General features: G+C 37.8%; 1 protein-coding gene across 1 annotated transcript in view; it reads left to right on the plus strand.

The window, feature by feature from the left end:
* Positions 1-7,584: 7,584 nt before the first annotated feature.
* LOC137235741 (uncharacterized) overlaps positions 7,585-19,108 on the plus strand; it is a 48,398-nt gene continuing 36,874 nt past the window's right edge. Inside the window, exon 1 of the mRNA XM_067758603.1 lies at positions 7,585-7,688. Coding sequence (XP_067614704.1) covers positions 7,666-7,688 — 23 coding nt within the window. The 5' untranslated portion in view covers positions 7,585-7,665. The remainder of the gene's footprint in view (positions 7,689-19,108) is intronic.

Genomic DNA, 19,108 nt, shown 5'->3' on the forward strand with positions numbered 1-19,108 from the left:
TCAGAGTAAAAAGCGTGGGGTGCATTTGACTACATTTCATATCTTTCCTCTCAGATAGTTGCCAATAGAATGATTGTAACATTCAATATCAAGCACCCCACGCTTTTTACTGTGAATTTAATTATTCTGTTATTAAATTAAATTTTATTATAATTTTATTTTGAGGTGGTTAACTATAAACGATTGTTTGACCTTTTACTACTGTTATATAAACTCTTTTTAATTGAAAACTATTTTCTATTTTTTAGTTCGGTTTACTATAAAAGCGTGTTTTTTTAGTTTTTTTAAACTATTATTTATTTTTAATTTTTTAGTTCAAGTAATTTTAAAAGTTTTAGTCGAGAGTGATGAAACCTCGAAACGCCAGCGGTCCATGGATAAATCCAACCCCACGGCACCGAAAAGGGCCAAGACGCAGGGAGGCTGGACGCGGTATTTCGCCGAAATTGCCAAGGGTCGGCAGATCATTGGCATTATAGACGAGAGCAGCGAAGATGGCAAGATCCCGAAACAACAGTGGAAGTGGATCGAGGCCGCGCTCGCTACGGTGGCCGTTAAGGTTAAGAAAGACAACCCTGGCCCACCGCCATCTTACACTGATGCAGGGTGGTTCCAAGGCAATGTCAAGCTAATTGCCTGTGACGACGCCAGGTCGGTAAACCTCTATAGGGCCGCCGTCACACTGATAGGGGTGGTATATCCGGGCGCGCGCCTGGGTTCCAGTGACGCCAGCGGATCCAGCTGACATCCTGGAGCTGCTCCAGGAGTACAACCCGCCACAGTTTTGGAAGTCAACCGGGATAAAACCGAGCTTGTTTTCTTCACGAAGAGGTACAAAGTACCAAATCTTACACCGCCAAGAATTGGGGGTACGTTCTTAGCGTTTAGCGATCAAGTCAAGTATTTGGGAGTCATTCTGGATAGGAAGCTATTATGGAGTGACCATATAGTGGAGCGATCCAAGAAGGCAGCAGCAGAGCTGTTCACCTGCAAAATGGCAATTGGCACGTCCTGGGTATTCTCCCCTAAGGCGATCTACTGGATTTACACAGCCATTGTGTGCCCGATTCTTCCTTATGGTGCCTTGGTCTAGTGGCCTGCACTAGCTAAAAGTACCTATCTTAAAATGCTTCAAAAGTTGCAACGGAGTTTAGAGCTCTGCATTACCGGGGCTCTCGGCTCCACTACAGAGTCCGTTACATACATACATGGATACATAGATACATAGATAGATACAGGCCAAGCTAATAAAAGCGTGTTAAAAAGGGCTCCAGTATGCTCTTTCGTAGATGTGCCATGCATCCACTTCTATCATTAATAAAGGAATGCGTTTTTCGCATTATGCACAAGGTTTCAAATCTATGGCCATTTGGGGTGGTCATAAGTTCAATTGACCTTATGTCCGTTAACCTTATGTGACCCCACCATCACATTATTGCATTGTCATCGAGCCTTGATACGTGTGCAAAGTTTCAATCAAACTTATGGCCATTCAAAGTGGTAATAAGGCCAATTGATCTTATGGCCGTTGACTTTATGTCACCACACCATCACATTAATGCATTGTCATCGAGCCTTGATACGTGTGCAAAGTTTCAATCAAATTCATGGCCATTCAAAGTGGTAATAAGGCCAATTGACCTTCTGGCCGTTGACCTTATGTCACCACACCATCACATTAATGCATTGTCATCGGTCCTTGTTACGTACGCAAAGTTTCAAATTAATCAGACTTCTATAAACCGGTGAAAATTAAGCTCAAAGATTCCGTTACATAGATACAGGCCAAGCTAATAAAAGCGTGTTAAAAACGCAAATTTTGCGACTCGAAAATTATTTGTTTGCATATATGTAATACTCCTATATTTATACAAAAGGCTAGGTACATTCCCAAACATCAGAGTGCCGATATATTGCTGTTTAAACGTTTTTGTTTTTGTATTCAATAATCGAATGTACCTAAATTTGAATTTTGTCTTGTCACACTTACGCTCCTACAATCACAAAAATTTTATAGGCTGTCTTGTTTTGATTTCGAATTCAAAACACATTGTGAGCATTTTCTATTAGCAACATAGGAGTATTACATATATGTTTTTTTGGGTATGCGTAGTAGAACTTTTTTTCCTGAGCTCAAAACCTATCGAAAAATCGATGGCGCGATATAGGTTAACAAATCGACCCAGCTTACTATATAACATTTCGGAAAACACAAAAACCTGATTATTTAGTAAATAATACACTTAAGCCCCCATTACTGATACTTAGTATAGACTTGACTTGACTTGGCGTAAACTTGGCAACTTAGCCAAGATTATTCTCCACTTGGCGCATAAAATCTGGCATCATAATCAGCGCTGAAATTTATTTTTAAATAAATGTCAATTTGTATGACAAAATGTCAAAATGAAATGGAATCAAACAAATGACATCTCAAAATGTAAACGTCACTTAGAACTTACATAGAAAATCAAAATTCAACAGACTTCTAAGTCAAGTTAAGTTTTGAGTAATCAGTAACATGCAATGTTCATTTAACAGAACTGTAAGTGACAGTTCGCAAGCCAAGTCAAGTCTATGCTAAGTATCAGTAATGGAGCCTTAAGAATGTTGAAATTTGACGTGTGGACTGATATTGAGACTCTTGATAAAAATTTGAAAAATTTTTTTAAAATATGATAGAATCAATTTTACAAATATTATTAATCATAAATCAAAAATCGTTAAACCTATCGTAACAAAATTCGGCAAAGAGGCTGGCGTTACTATAAGGAATGCTTTAAAGAAAAATTTACGAAATCGTTTAAGGACCACGCCCACTTTTATGTAAGAGATCGTGGACGAATAATATAAGCTATATCTTTGTAGAAAAGAGCTTTATATCAATGGTATTTCATTTCCGAAGAGGTTTTATAACAATAAATAGGAAAAACTTCAAATTTAAAGAATGGGCGTGGCACCGCGCCTTTTATGACTAAGCAATTTGCTATGTTTCGGGAGCCATAACTCGAAGAAAAATTAGTTTAGAATAGAACTATAGTATATGTATTATTTTGCAGCCTTGTAACACTATTAAGCACACAAAACAAACAACAACAGCATTTCAAGTGTACAGCTGGGTATGTAATGTTCGGTTTCACCCGAACTTAGACTTTCTTACTTGTTTAAACTGATTTTATTGAAGAATTTTATTTTGATTTGAAACACAAATTTTTAAAGTTTTAATCATGGCGATTCCATAAAAGGTGATGGCAAAGCGAATTCAAACAATCAGAACGTCAAAACAAAATTTTCATTGATTTCGATTAACTAACATATTGTTGCATGGCAAATAATCATGAAGAAGCAACCAGCTGTTGAGATAACAACATCTGGTACTGAATTCGCCTTGGTTTTAATTGATAGGTATTTCCAATGATTCACAACAATTTTTCAAATTTTAAATAAATAAAACAACTTTTTAGAATGAGATGAAATGAAATGTCAGACTGTTGCTTAAAAAGAGTCGCCGTGCGTAAATATGATAAGCATCTCTAAAAGAGAATTTGCCGATAATCAGCAAGTTATGTAATTATCGCTTTTGACGTTGTATGACAAGTCGTTTTTATTGATTTGACCAAAATTGTCCAAGCGAAAACCAAGCTATAGATTGTTATAACGTGGATTTAGTCATTTGCAAAGGATTTGATGTTGGGAATAGATGAGAATTTCTGCAGGTTAAATGCCACTTTATTTATTTTTCAAGAAATACTTCTTTGTTTACTTTTGAACAGGTGAAAAATATCTTAAAAACAATTTTTTTTTTTGTTCAAATAAATAGGTGATTAATTGTCAAACATCATAATTGAAACCTTAATTAATGTGCTTTGTTTGCTTTGTATAAACAAATGGCAAAAACTAGAAAAATAATAATAATTGTTTCCCAATGAACCCATAGCAAAAAATCGTTCTGCGGTCAGTGACTAAAGTTGAAAGGGTTTTGGAACATTCTTTAATTTGTTTGTATCCTTGCACTGATCCCTTTCATGTTTAAATGTAAGCCCTAGATACTAAGACATTGAGAGCCGGGAATTCCCATCCCTTCACAGTCTTCTTTAGATGTTACACAACTCAATGATAGATACCCAAATAGATCTTTAAACTTCACTTCACTCATAAGGAACTGCATTATATTTTTTTTTATTGCACCTTCGCTGACAACGCACATTCGTATGTGTAACCCGCAAACTTTCATTATTTCGTCGCTGATCCACAAATGGGATTTGCGTCTTGTCATTGCAATAGTGCCTATGCATTAGACTGGGTCGATTTATTAACCGATATCGCGCCATCGATTTTTCGATAGGACTTGGGCTAATGAAAAAAAGTTCCACCACGCCTGCGAAATTACATTTTTGGTTCGGAAAGGTTATACATATGAAATTTTTTTTAGTAGGTCATGAAAAAAACCTTAAAAATCAAAGTCGAAAAAAGTCAAAAAATGAAATTTCGCAGGGTATGTGTAGTGGAACTTTTTTTCCTGAACACAAATCCTATCGAAAGATCGATGGCGCGATATCGGTTAACTTTCGTCCATACAAATCGACCCAACCTAATTAAATAAAATAAGAAAAGTATTATTTTTTATCAAATAAAAATGTTTTCCGTGTTAAATTCGCTGAAAATTTCCTGAAAATTGAAATGAAAACAAAACAAAAACAATAAAAAGCATTGAAAAACAAATCAAAACAAACATATCTAATGCTTGTTTTTATTAGGTCAAAATGACTGACATCAAAACTGCAGCTTGACTGACCCTGACTGACCCTGTGGTCAGTTGGGGTCAAAGCCGTTTAATTCTGAACATTACTAACTCAAAGTCGATAAAGAACTTCATGGTCAAAATCCATGCTAAAATTTTGTGTTCATTTATTTCACAATCTATTTCGTTATTTTCCGTTGTTTTATACGCTGTGTCATTATATGATGATGGGACGCCAGTCGGCAAACGAAAATAAAATGCCAACATGTTAGCAAATGAAATTTTAATGGTAAATGGGCAATTGTTGTTTTCATTTATTGGTCAACTTAGTTGTCACTTTGTAGTGAAAATCGACGGCACACCATTTGACATTGTATATAAACCGTTTTTGTTGACATGGTCAAGCATTACAGTATTTGCCAAATTCAGTTGCATAGTGGAAAAGCGAACTGACTTAAACTTGACACTGCCTTCACTTCATTGATTTCGTCATGGCTTGACTTTCAGAAAATTCACTTTACATATGGGATAGCCCAAATACGTAGTTTCTTTTTCATTTTATTAGTTAGCGTGCACTTACTTTAACAGAACGTAGGGTTGTTGATTTACGAATCACACAATCATACTTCTAGTCACTAAGTGCTGTAGTGCGTTCGTTTGCAGCAATGTTGTACGTAGTGTAAAAAATTGTAAGGCTCATTTTTCTTTTATGTAGCTATTTCATAGAGCTACATTTAAGATTTTTTTAAAGCAAGTTACAATCCAATACGTTTAGTATTGTATCAGATTACATCTCTCCGACTTTAATTTATGATATATCTATATCCATATATAAATCTTTTAAAATAAAGTCGCTAATGTCATTGTAGGCCCATCACTTCACACAGAGTGCTCCGATTTTAAAACGGTTTTCTGCATTTCAAAGCTAAGCTACATGAGATTGACATTTTCGATATAATTTGAAGGTATATATTATAGTGGTGGGGAAATTTGCAAAATGTTCGGTTCCCGCAACATAAATGGTTAGAGGTTAAATATACTTATAAAGAAGGATGTATGTTTGCATACAACTTATGTACTCCGAAATCATTCCCCGATTTTGATCAAATTTGCAGGGTCGCTTCATCGCAAACTCAAGAGGATTCCTATCAAATCCCTTCCTGGAAAGGGGACCCGGGAACGATCCATTCCAACTAATTCTATTCACGGTTCGATTTGCCTGAAATTAGGTATTTAAGCAGCCCTTTGTCTGGATTAGTATTTACGAGACTTTTTCCGGGGAGCGGACCAGGGACTGACTGGGACTAAGACAGGGACTCCGGCGGGGATTTGGGCTTTGACTGGGGCTGGGACTGTAACTGGAACTGGGGCTGGGAATAAGGGATGGTGAAGAATAAGAACTATAGAGAGAAAAGAATGACGGAGAAAGAAACTGAGAAAGATATGGAGTTCGACGAAGATAGAGAAGAAAATACGGAGAAGGAGAAAGGGACGTATAGAAAGAGAAAAACAGAGGGACGAGTGAATAAAAGGACAAGGAAAATGGGGAGGAAGATTTTGAGATAAAAGCTTATGTAGATAGATCAAAGTTAAGACAGAACAACGTATGCCAGGTCTGCTTATATTTATAGATAAAAGAGATGAAAATTGATTTTTTTACTTTTTAGAACTTTTTATGTTCTGCTTGCTTGGCTCATTATCAATATATGCAAAAACGTGTACGAATGGGATAAATTAAACAACACGTGTCTCTTAAAGGTAAATAATTTTATTTTGTAGCTTATAATTGCGTTTTCAAAGCACTTTACGGAAACTAAAGTAGTATTGTGTGTTACTGAATTATAAAAATCAATAAGAACAAAAATGAATACCCAGCAGAAAAAACGAACGGTGCTGAACGGGTACAAATCGGATGGCAAGTTCAGTGTAGACACTTTTAAAGCATTCATAATTGGTTCAGTCTCCCGATATTCATCCGATTAGCACCAGTTCGGAGGTAGTCATTAAGGGCCTTTTTACCATCTCCAGCTAAGGTAGATCTTATCTGGAGGATAGCTACCTATCAGATAGATTCATTTGACACTTATGTTTTCACCAACACAGGGTGACCTACCAAGGGTTAAATCGATAAGTAGAACAAAACATCTTTTGTGAATACACGAAAATTGGCCAAACAGTTAACTTTTTTTACACTATGTTAGGAAATGCACATAACAGAGACGCGAGTATGTAGAAAATAGAAATTTGTATATGTAAACAAAATAAATGTAAGGCGCGATAACCTCCGAAGAGATCTAAGGCCGAGCTTCTCTTCTAATATGCGTCGTGCTCCTCTTGATTTTCTCTACAAATTGGCCGGACGGGACCTACTTGTTTTATGCCGACTCTGAACGGCATCTGCAGGCAGATGAGTTTTCACTGAGAGCTTTTCATGGCAGAAATATACTCGGAGCGCTTCCCAAACACTGCCGAGGGGCGACCCCGCTTAGAAAAATTGTCTTCTAATTGAAAAACCTAATTTCTAAAATTTTGATGTTGCTTTGCCAGGGATGGGAACCCAGGGCATAAGGTGTGGTAGGCGGAGCACGCTACCATCACGCCACGATGGCCGCCAATTTGTATATGTATCTTAGAAAAAAGGGACGGACCTAAATCTATTGCGAAACTGTCGCTTTGCGTGATTGTCTCTAATTTTTTCTGTAGGGTATATACAATGTTACCCGAACTTAGGCTACTTTCTGTTTTTGTTTTGTTATTTGGAATGGTATAATGTGTTTTGTGTGTGTGTGGAAATTTCGCTGAAAAAATCGGCATAGATTGCAAGTATAAAAGGTGTGAAAAATTTTAATATCACATTGTCAGTTTCAGTGTTGAAGACGTAAGTGATATTTTGTTGTAATTTCTTCAAGCTAATACTTTACGAAATGCTGAAACATCTGATTGCTAAGTAAGTAACTAAATTATATTATCCTTTCAGAAAAAAATAGTATCGTAAATTAAAAGATATTTTAAGAGTCAAATCGATATATTAGTACAGCACATACTGCTATATGTCCTTTGGTTTAAATTTAGTGGAATATATATGTACATCCTGTTTTTTGAATTTTTCCTTTATTTAAATCAGATATAGTACAGTTAGTGGCATAGGTCCTAGAAAGCTTTATCAAAAGGACGAACTTATTTTATAAGATAGGTCCTGCTTTTAAATATTATTTCTCAGTTTGGTCGTTAAACAAACACAATGGACGCATATAGTATATTTGGGGTCCTCACAGACCAGCTAGTTAACACAACCAGCTAACATAACTTTATTGAGCGCGCTGAATCTGATTTCTGATAGGCTATTGGCTACATTCAATGCGTTCACACGCAAACTAAATTTTAAAATACCGAGGGGATCGATTCGGCCACGTTATCAAATTGGTGATTTATTTCTGCAGTCGGTTGAAAAACATATCTATGTATGCCTTTGCAAAGTTTTCCTTCCAGATATTTTTAGATAATTTTATCGTCTATCACCAGAAAGTAACTAATTCGATACGTTTTGCAGTTACTACGGCGATATAAACTCATTTCATAAATAATTTGACAGAATTTTGGCCTCTAAGCAGATATTTAGGCGATCGTTAACTGTAGCGTTTTGAATTTTTCTTTGTTTCGATAATTTATATGGCGAATGGTCCAAACAGAGATTTTTTGCAAATAATTGCAAAACTTAAAATTTTTCTCTAGTCTATGCTTTCGCAGGAACACACTCTTGCACTTTCATTTGTATAAAAAACATAGAAAACATATAGTTTTTTTAATTATTGTGAAAAACTTTTTAAACACAACAGCAAAGTAAGTCGGTAAAACATTTTCTAGGATTTCTGAATTTCTGTACCCAAGTTCTTTATATTTGTGTTCGGGTGCAAGCGAACATTACATACTCAGATGAGAGCTATGGAGACAAAATAAGGGAAAATCACCATGTAGGAAAATGAACCTAGAGTAACCCTGGAATGTGTTTGTATGAAATGTGTATCAAATGGAAGGTATTAATGAGTATTTTAAAAGGGAGTGGGCCTTAGTTCTCTAGGTGGACGCCTTTTCGAGATATATCCATAAAGGTGGACCAGGCCTGACTCGAGAATTTGTTTGTACGATATGGGTATCAAATGAAATGTATTAATGTGTATTTTAAAAGGGCGTGGGCCTTAGTTCTATAGGTGGACGCCTTTTCAAGATATCGCCATAAAGGTGGACCTGGGGTGACTCTAGAATTTGTTTGTACGATATGGGTATCAAATGAAATGTGTTAATGTGTATTTTAAAAGGGCGTGGACCTTAGTTGTATAGGTGGACGCCTTTTCAAAATATCGCCTAACGGTGGATCAGGGGTGACTCTAGAATTTGTTTGTATGATATGGGTATCAAATGAAATGTGTTAATGTGTATTTTAAAAGGGCGTGGGCCTTAGTTGTATAGGTGGACGCCTTTTCAAAATATCGCCTAACGGTGGATCAGGGGTGACTCTAGAATTTGTTTGTATGATATGGGTAGTAGCAAATGAAAGGTGTTAATGAGTATTTTAAAAAGGAGTGGGCCTTTGTTCTATAGGTGGACGCCTTTTCAAGATATCGCCATAAAGGTGGACCAGGGCTGACTCTAGAATTTGTTTGTACGATATGGGTATCAAATGAAATGTGTTAATGTGTATTTTAAAAGGGCGTGGGCCTTAGTTCTATAGGTGGACGCCTTTTCAAAATATCGCCATAACGGTGGACCAGGGGTGACTCTAGAATTTGTTTGTATGATATGGGTAGTAGCAAATAAAAGGTGTTAATGAGTATTTTAAAAGGGAGTGGTGGTAGTTGTATATGTGAAGGTGTTTTCGAGATATTGACCAAAATGTGGACCAGGGTGACCCAGAACATTATCTGTCGGGTACCGCTAATTTATTTATATATGTAATACCACGAACAGTATTCCTGCCAAGATTCTAAGGGCTTTTGATTTCGCCCTGCAGAACTTTTTCATTTTCTTCTACATTAAGTAGATGTCACACCCATTTACAAAGCTTTTTTCTAAAGTTATATTTTGCGCCAATAAACCAATCCAATTACCATGTTTCATCCCTTTTTTCGTATTTGGTATAGAATTATGGAATTTTTTCATTTTTCGTAACTTTCGATATCGAAAAAGTGGGCGTGTCATAACCGGATTTCGGCCATATTTTACACCAATACAAAGTGAGTTCAGATAATTTTTTTTAAGTGGGCGTGGCCGTTCTTCGTTCTTCAACGACTGCCAAATTACAGCTTACAAAATATTAAAATTACCTTCTTTTAAAAGTGGGCGGTGCCACGCCTATTGTCCAAAATTTTATTAATTTTCTAATCTGCGTCATAAGTTCAACTCACCTACCAAGTTTCATCCCTTTTTTCGTATTTGGTATAGAATTATGGAATTTTTTCATTTTTCGTAACTTTCGATATCGAAAAAGTGGGCGTGTCATAACCGGATTTCGGCCATATTTTACACCAATACAAAGTGAGTTCAGATAATTTTTTTTAAGTGGGCGTGGCCGTTCTTCGTTCTTCAACGACTGCCAAATTACAGCTTACAAAATATTAAAATTACCTTCTTTTAAAAGTGGGCGGTGCCACGCCTATTGTCCAAAATTTTACTAATTTTCTAATCTGCGTCATAAGTTCAACTCACCTACCAAGTTTCATCGCTTTATCCGTCTTTGGTAATGAATTATCGCACTTTTTCGGGTTTTCGAAATTTTCGATATCGAAAAAGTGGGCGTGGTTATAGTTCGATATCGTTCATTTTAAATATCGATCTGAGATGAGTGCCCAGGAACCTACATATCAGATGAGATACCTCAAAACGGACAGACGGACGTATGGCTCAATCAAATTTTTTTCGATACTGATGATTTTGATATATGGAAGTCTATATCTATCTCGATTCCTTTATACCTGTAAAACCAACAGTTATCCAATCAAAGTTAATATACTCTGTGAGCTCTGCTCAACTGAGTATAAAAACAACAATGTTACACGTGTGGCACTTTATATTTTGTTAAGTTTCTCTAAACTTTTTGACTCTAATTTAAATATATTTTTCTTTCCGTATGTTTCCGCATTCTTGGAGGCTGCAAGTCTTCTATTATTTATATTTCCGTAGGAATATATGCAACTGTTTCATCTACTACAAAGTTTTATTTAACTATCAAATGCAACTCAGCTTAAAGTACTCTTACGTACCAAAAAAATGCAACTCTAGACCTGAGATTTACGAGCGAGGCTGTTTGTATTTTGACATTTATCCCTTAGTTGACACACTTTGTATTGTACACAATGATTGTGAAAGTACTATATTTTCTCTGTTTTAAATATGAGTCCACACATATCAAAAGTGCCTAACTCCACAAATGGCATTCTTACTAGTGTTTCGTGTATTATACATTAGACGATCAAATCAAAAGTTTTTAATAAAACAAGCAAGGTTAAGACAAAATAAGGGAAAATCAACATTTAGCAAAATGAACCTAGGGTAACCCTGGAATGTGTTTGTATGGCATGGGTATCAAATGAGAGGTGGTAATGATTATTTTAAAAGGGAGAGGGCCTTATTTCGCAATAAGGTGAACCAGGGGTGACTCAAGAATGTGTTTGTACGTTATGGGTATCAAATTAAAGGTATAAATGGGGGTTTTCAAGGGAAGTGGCCTTTAGTTTTATATGTTAAGGCGTTTTCAAGATATCGACCAAAATGTGGACCAGGGAGACCAAGAACATCATTTGTCGGGTACCGCTAATTTATTTATATATGTACGAACAGTATTCTTGTCATGACAACAGAGCATACAGACCTTGCTGCCAACGACCCAAGGCTCGTGGGCTAGAACGACGTCCTCATATGTTGTGCTGTGGCGTAATATTAGCGCAGCCGAAGCTGCCTTAGAGTGGTGCAGGTTTATTTGCAGTACCTGCGCGCTCGTTAACGGTCGGTTTCAGCATCGACGTCCATCCTCCGCTGATCCGCATCGTCGTATCCTCCTCCACGATAGTATCGTCGAATTCAGCATCCGACGGATCTAATTTCAACAGAAGTTGCTCGTCCATGCTAGTAAAGAACTGGCCCGCAATCTCAGATACCGAGAATGTATCGCTCTCGCTGAGTGCTAGTTTTATATCGGCCCCATGCCCACTCAAAGTGTTGCACGGGTCCTCGCGATTTGTTGTGGCGGTTGCGGGTTCGCTCGAGGCGGTGCCCCCAATCACCAGATTTTCAGTCGGCTAAGAAGTTCTTAAAAAACAATAAAGAACTATTAGTCCTGAACGCTGACAAGGGCAACGTAACAGTTCTGATGGAAAAATCTGATTACGATAAAAAATTACAGGAAATGGTAAACGATATTTCCTCATATCGGGGTTTGAAACGCGACCAACAAACAAGTTACAGGACAAGAATAATGAAATTGTAGAAAAACTTTTTAAAAAAATGTGATAAATATAAAAGAAAAATATAGTCTCCTCAGTACACTGCCAATACGCCTAGGTTGTATGGTTTGACGAAAATCCATAAAGAGGGAGTTCCACTTAGACCCATTTGCTCGTCCGTTAATTCTCCGTCGTATAATTTATGTAAATATTGTAACGAATTTAGTGAAACTCCGTTTGTTTTACACCTTCTGCTAAAGTTCGAACAGCTAAATTGTCGAAAAAATACCTCCAATATTTGGCAATGCAAAATGGTCTTTATTAGATTACTTTGGGAGTAGTACAATTATACTTCACAATTATACTTCACTTCGCAACTGATAGCGTGTTTAAATCAAACTGCTTACTGACTAATCAGCTTTCGCTGCTTTTATACTCTCTGTTGCTCGTTCACCCATTTCTACTGAGGCCTAGTAACTTCGAGAACTTCACGCCTGGTTATCAAACATATATGTAAATGTATATTTGTAGTTTATAGTCTCTCGCATAGCCACATGCATGTGTATATGTGAGTACTACTTCAGCTGATGGTGAGTATCCCTCTGCTGCCTTTTGTCCATGATGATTGATTTGTTTACGTACATACTGCTTATTATCGGCTTAGTGATGGTAGTATCGCTTACGAATACTAATATTCGTCACACTGCCCTCCACCTAAGTCTAATCGTCCCGATCAGATAAATCTCTCGATCTAACCGCTGCTAGCCTCTCCAAGTGAATCACCATTCTATTTCGTGGTTTCCCAATTGTTTGTATGCGGTAGACGACATCACTGATCCTCTTCACAACTCTGTACGGGCCTCCTAAATTGCACCAAAATTTGGACGGAACACCTTTCCGCCGGTGAGGGTTGTATAGCAGTACCAAATCTCCCTCCAGGAAACCTTCCGGATTATTGTTCTTGTCGTACCTGTGTTTCATCCTACTACTCATTATCCTGAACCGTTCCGTCACACTGTGTTGTTTGGCGAATGAACTACTTCGCAGAGCTTTATCTTGACGAAATGACTTTGCATCCTCAGTATAGTCTTGACAGTTCACAACAGTAGTGCATCCTGGCTTGAAATTACCCTTGTATTCTTTCTGGGAAATTCTTTCCTTCGTTTTAGTGCGTCCATTTGGTTTTGTCAATGCCAGTGTTTCTCTCGCAGATACCTTTGATTTTGCTTTATTTGGCCCATTCGTTCCACCAACTTTTACCTTTGACTTTTGTGGTCTTTGTCGAGTCTCCTCCACCAGCACTCGCTTACTGCTGCACCCTTTCTCCAAACTGAAGTTAAGTGGCACATCCTGGTTCGCATAGCGCATATTCCTTCTCTGCATATCGATCCTGATGTCATGGTCAACTAAGAAGTCCACTTCCACTCCTACTGAAACACGTATTTTCCTTATAGCAGAAAATATTCCTAGTAAAAAATGGACGGGATCGGTTAAATACCACGGCAAATTAGATATAAAACAAGTTTAAAAGGGTCGTAGACTAGAATAATAAGCTATAACTTAGCAAAAAATAGTTTTGAATCAATGATATTTTACTTATCAAGTTTTATTGTAAGAGGAAATGGGGAGCCATTTTTTTTTTAAACGTGCGGTGACACGTGTTATGTAGAAAAGTAATTTATCTGAAATGAAATATACAATTAAAGTTCACCCTGAGTATATAATGTTCGGTTACACCCGAACTTACACACCTTTACTTGTTATATTTTATATTTACCTTAAAAATCGCTTGGATATGTACATCTGTTCACTATATATTTCTTATCTTATAAAGCCAATTATTTGGAGATTACGAATGGGATAAGATTACTGTTCAACCCCATTCATGAAAGGTATGAAGTCTTCGGCACAGCCGAAGACAGTCCCGTACATACTTGTTTTTTTGCGATTTTGCGAAGTGGAATTCCGGTTACAGTTAAGATAATTATTGTGCTTTTGTAGGGTCCTCTCCTTCATTGCCAGGAAGGAGGCGTATCAGTTTGACGAGGGCTCTCGTCACTTGGCCTCGAGCGGTCATGATTGCGACCACTTGAATTCGGTCGTAGGAGCCAAGGTGGACTTTGGCCATCCTGCCCAGTCTCCATTCATTCGGGGGAGGTTGTCTTCCTTTATGCTCATCAAATCCCCGATTTTCATATATGTTTTCGGGTGCCTCCATTTGTTAAGTTTTTGGAGTTCGATTAGGTTGATGACCGATGGTGGGTTTTCGCTGGCATCGGGTTGGGGAGGAGCAAGTAGTGCCTTTCAATTAGGAAATGTCCAGGCGTTAGTGGTTCCATATCGACTTTATAATTTGAGGATGGGGTTAAGGGTCGAAAATTGAGACAATACTTCATTCTGCGCAATAACGTGGCAAAGTCCTCGAATGTTTATTTAGAGTTTTGAGATATTTTCGTGAAATGTGTTGTGAAACTTTTGATTCCTCCTTCCCACAGCCCCCCCCCCCCATGTGAGCAGCTTCAGCAGAGATAAAAAGCCAAGCTATTTCTTGGGTGGGAGTAAAGAGCTAGGATCTTGAGGCGGTCATCGGTTAATTTAAGGCAAATTCTGCTCTAAGCACCCGAGCTGGCCCGACGAAGTTAGTTCCGTTCCACATGGATGGCCTTCGTAGAGAAGCAGATCCAACCAAATACGGTCTCTTGAGCGATGAGAGTCCCTAGATTATCTTTTTTGATACCCCCTAACATGATTTGGACGTAAATGTCACCGTCTAAAATAAGGTCGACTGATTCGTTAATAAAGAACCGTTTGTCCGCTAATATGATATTAGGGAAAGCTTGTAATGCGGCTGGATTTGCCTGACAGGTTGGGAGGTTTCACTTTCGCGGATACCTGATTAGTGATACTAGTGACAGCCTAGTAGGCGGCAAGTTGATACGGCCTTTGAGCCTTTCTGTAATAAAGGTGCATTCGGGCCCAGAATCATTTAAGGCACGCGCCGAAAAATTTGTATTATTGCAAAATACGTTGACGTGTGCTGTACCTAGTAAGGCTTCCGTATTTTATATTGGAAGCTGAGAAACATGATGTGACATTATTGACATTGTTGTTGTGCTTATTTGCCGCATCACGCCTCTGCATTGCTTCGGCCGAAGTGCTTGGGATGTTGTCATTGGGGTATGATCCTTTTGGCCTACCCGCAGGTGTAGATGCAATTGCCTGAATATGTTGGAGCGTGTGATGTCGTAGGTGGCAAGTGCTGTAGTTATATTAGCTAGTACACTTAGACACAGTATGTCCCGACGAGAGGCACTTGATACAACTGTTGTTACTTTTAATAAAGTGTAATCTGTTATGGGCATTTTTTTACGGAACCTTGGACAGCTTATGAGTTTGGGCTCGTTGGACTTGCACATACTGCACGCGCGCTTGGCCACGCTTCTTTGAAAGGCGCCAAGCTTTCGGCGCGAAGAATCGGTAGACTGTCTACCATTCTGCTGTTTCGGGGGGCTTTACTAGTATCGCTACCGGTAATTCCTGAAACAGTTTCCTGTGCCTGGAATCTATGGGAAGAATTTGTCCATTTCTTTCCACTTGGAGACCTTTGTCTTATTGGCGACTGTCTGTTCCCAGAGAGCTAAGGTGCTTTCTGGCAGCTTGGTCGAGCATAGGTAAGTAATGATGGCATCCCAGTTTGAGATGTCGATCTGAGCGTTTTAAGGTACGCGATATAATTATTGATCTCGCGTTGCGTCGAGTTACCACACTCACTCAAAATTTGTTTAAACTAAATAAAATCTTTAGTTGGGTGTTGATCAGGATACTTTAGTTTGCGTACCTGTCAGTTAAATTCATCCATGCTGTGGTGAAAACGTCGTTTGTGAGTTGGTACTTTAGAACAATTTCCTTTGCTTCCCCCTCAGTCTTTTGAATGAGGTAATACAACCTCTCGGCATTAAGCGGACTCTTGTTGTTGATGTATATGGCCGTGAACATGTCCTGGAAAGTTGGTCAAGATAGGTAATCGCCCTTAAATACTTTGGTGTCGCAAGGAGGCAAGCGGATATTGCGTTCACGCTCGCTCTCTCCTTTGGGTCGAACCTCACTATCTTTTTATACCTTTCATGAAAATGAAATAGTATATTAATTTTGGCACGAATCCTAAAATTGTAAGTTCTTAAAAGAAAATAGATAGACCCACCTCTAGGTATACCGAAACAATTAAGATGAAGAGCTGAGTTGTTTTAGCCATGTCCGTCTGTTCGCCTGTCCCTCTGTCTGTTTGTGTGCAAACTAGTCCCTCAATTTTTGAGATATCTTAATAAAATTTGGTGAGCGGGTGTATTTAGGTGTCCGATTAGACATTTGTTGGAACCGACCTGATCGGACCACTATAGCATATATCCTCCATAAAACCAATTTTTAAGAAAAAGAGGATTTTTGTCATATGTTCCTCAATTTATCAGATTGAAGCTTCAAAATTCACCATATGCTTTCGTATATTGCACATATTGTTGTCTGAAAAAATGGATGAGATCGGTCGTATATATAGCACATATATCCCACAACCGATTGTTCAGATAGGAAACTTTTCGTAATTACTGCCCCATTTTAAGAGCTAGAGGCTTCAAATTTCAACAAATGCTGCTGTGTGAATAAATGATAGAGATCTGTTGTATATTTAGTATATATCTCATACAACCGATTTTTCAGATAAGAAACTTTTCGCAATTTCAGCCCCATTTTAAGCTTCAAATTTCACCAAATGCTCACATATATAGCATATATTGTTGTCTGAAAAAATCACGGAGATCGGTGGAATATATCTAATATCTAATCTAATCTAATATCTAATCTAATCTAGTCTAATCTAATACATATTATAAATATGAAAGTTTGGATATTTGTCCAGACGTTTGTCTTTGTGACTCAATAACGCTCGAACAGACAGAATTGGATAAAATTTCCACACATGTAGCCAATAGTCTAGAAGGATCTACTAGCTATATTTTTTTGAAAAGGGGGGGGGGGGGGAGGCGGGAACTTTACGGAATCCCGTCGGGGTCATTTCGTGATGGCTCAATCAAATTTTTTTTCGATACTGATGATTTTGATATATGGAAGTCTATATCTTTCTCGATGTGCAAAGCTCGCTGAGTATAAAAATAAGTAGGTACTTTGTGTGAAGATGCCCAAATGGCCCCGAAAAAGTCCCGTAATTACGCTGACGGGGTCCCGAAAACCATACACTAATGATCCCGAAAAAGTTCCGAAATTACCCTGACGGTTCCCCAAAACCATACAGTAATGATATCGGAATGGTCCCGAAAAGATCCCGAAAGTCCCGAAGAAGTTCCGAAATGACCCTGGCGGGATCCTGGACAGATCTCGAAAACCATCCATGCCAGAAGGGTCTTCAAATGATCCCGAAATAGTCTAAAAAATTCCCGAAATTACTCTAACGGGATCCCAGACGGAGCCCGAAAGCCATTAAGAAATGATACAGGAAGCATCCCTAAATGATCCCGGAATAGTGCTAAAAATTTTCCGAAATGACCTTTATGGTATCCCGGACAGATCCTGAAATGATCTCAGAAGGGTGCTTAAATGATCTTGATATAGTCCAGAAAAAGTCACGAAATTACCCCGTCGGAATCCCAGACGGATTCCGAAAACCATACAGAAATGATCCCGAAAGGATCCGCAAATTATCCCGAAATAATTTCGGACGGATCCCAGAAACCATCCAGATATGATCCTTAAAGAGTCCCTAATTGATCCCGAAATGACCTTGACGGGATCCCAGATTGATCCCGAAAGCCATGCAGAACTGATGCTGGCAAACTCTCCGTCCGTCCGTCCATCCGTTAGCACGATAACTTGAGTAAATATTGAGATATCTTCACCAAATTTGACGCACTAGTTTATCTGGACCCAGAATAGGTATTGAAAATGAGCGAAATCGAATGATAACCACGCCCACTTTTTATATACATATATAAAATTTTGGAAAACACAAAAAACCTGATAATTTAGTAAATAATACACCTAGAATGTTGAAATTTGAAATGGGACTGATATTGAGACTCTTGATAAAAATTTGGAAAAATTTTTTCAATTGGGCGTGGCAGCGTCCACTTGTGATAAAATAAATTTTACAAATATTATTAATCCTAAATCAAAAATCATTAAACCTGTCGTAACAAAATTCGGCAGGGAGGTTGCTTTACTATAAGGAATGCTTTGAAGAAAAATTAACGAAATCTTTTAAAGACCACGCCCACTTTCACATAAAATATTTTTAAAAGGGTCGTGGACGAATAAAATAAGTTATATCTTTGTGCAAAAGAACTTTATATAATGATATTTCTTTTCCCAAGTAGATTTATAACAATCAATAGGAAAAACTTCAAATTTAAAAAAATGGGCGTGGTAGCGCCCCTTTTATGACCAAGCCATTTTCTGTTTCGGGAGCCATAACTTGAAGAAAAATTAACATATCGTAACAAAATTGTGTACACGTATTTTCCTTATAGCAGAAAATATGTCTAGTAAAAATGGACGGGATCAGTTAAAGACTACGGCAGCTTAGATATAAAATAAGCTTAAAAGGGTCGTAGACTAGAATAATAAGCTATAACTTACCAAAAAATAGTTTTGAATCAATGATATTTCACTTATCAAGTTTTATTATACGAGGAAATGGAGAGATATTTTTTTTTTAACGGGCGGTGCCACGTGTTATGTAGAAAAGTAATTTATCTGAAATGAAATGTACAATTGAAGCTCACGCTGAGTATATAATGTTTGGTTACACCCGAACTTAGACACCTTTACTTGTTATACTCAAATGAGCAGAGCTCACAGATTATATTAATTTTGTTCGCATAACGGTACCCCGTACCGCCATAAACTAATCTAGATATAGACT

The sequence above is a fragment of the Eurosta solidaginis genome, unplaced genomic scaffold (genome assembly GCF_040869045.1).
Source record: "Eurosta solidaginis isolate ZX-2024a unplaced genomic scaffold, ASM4086904v1 ctg00001059.1, whole genome shotgun sequence".
In the NCBI taxonomy this organism is placed as follows: Eukaryota; Metazoa; Arthropoda; class Insecta; order Diptera; family Tephritidae; genus Eurosta; species Eurosta solidaginis.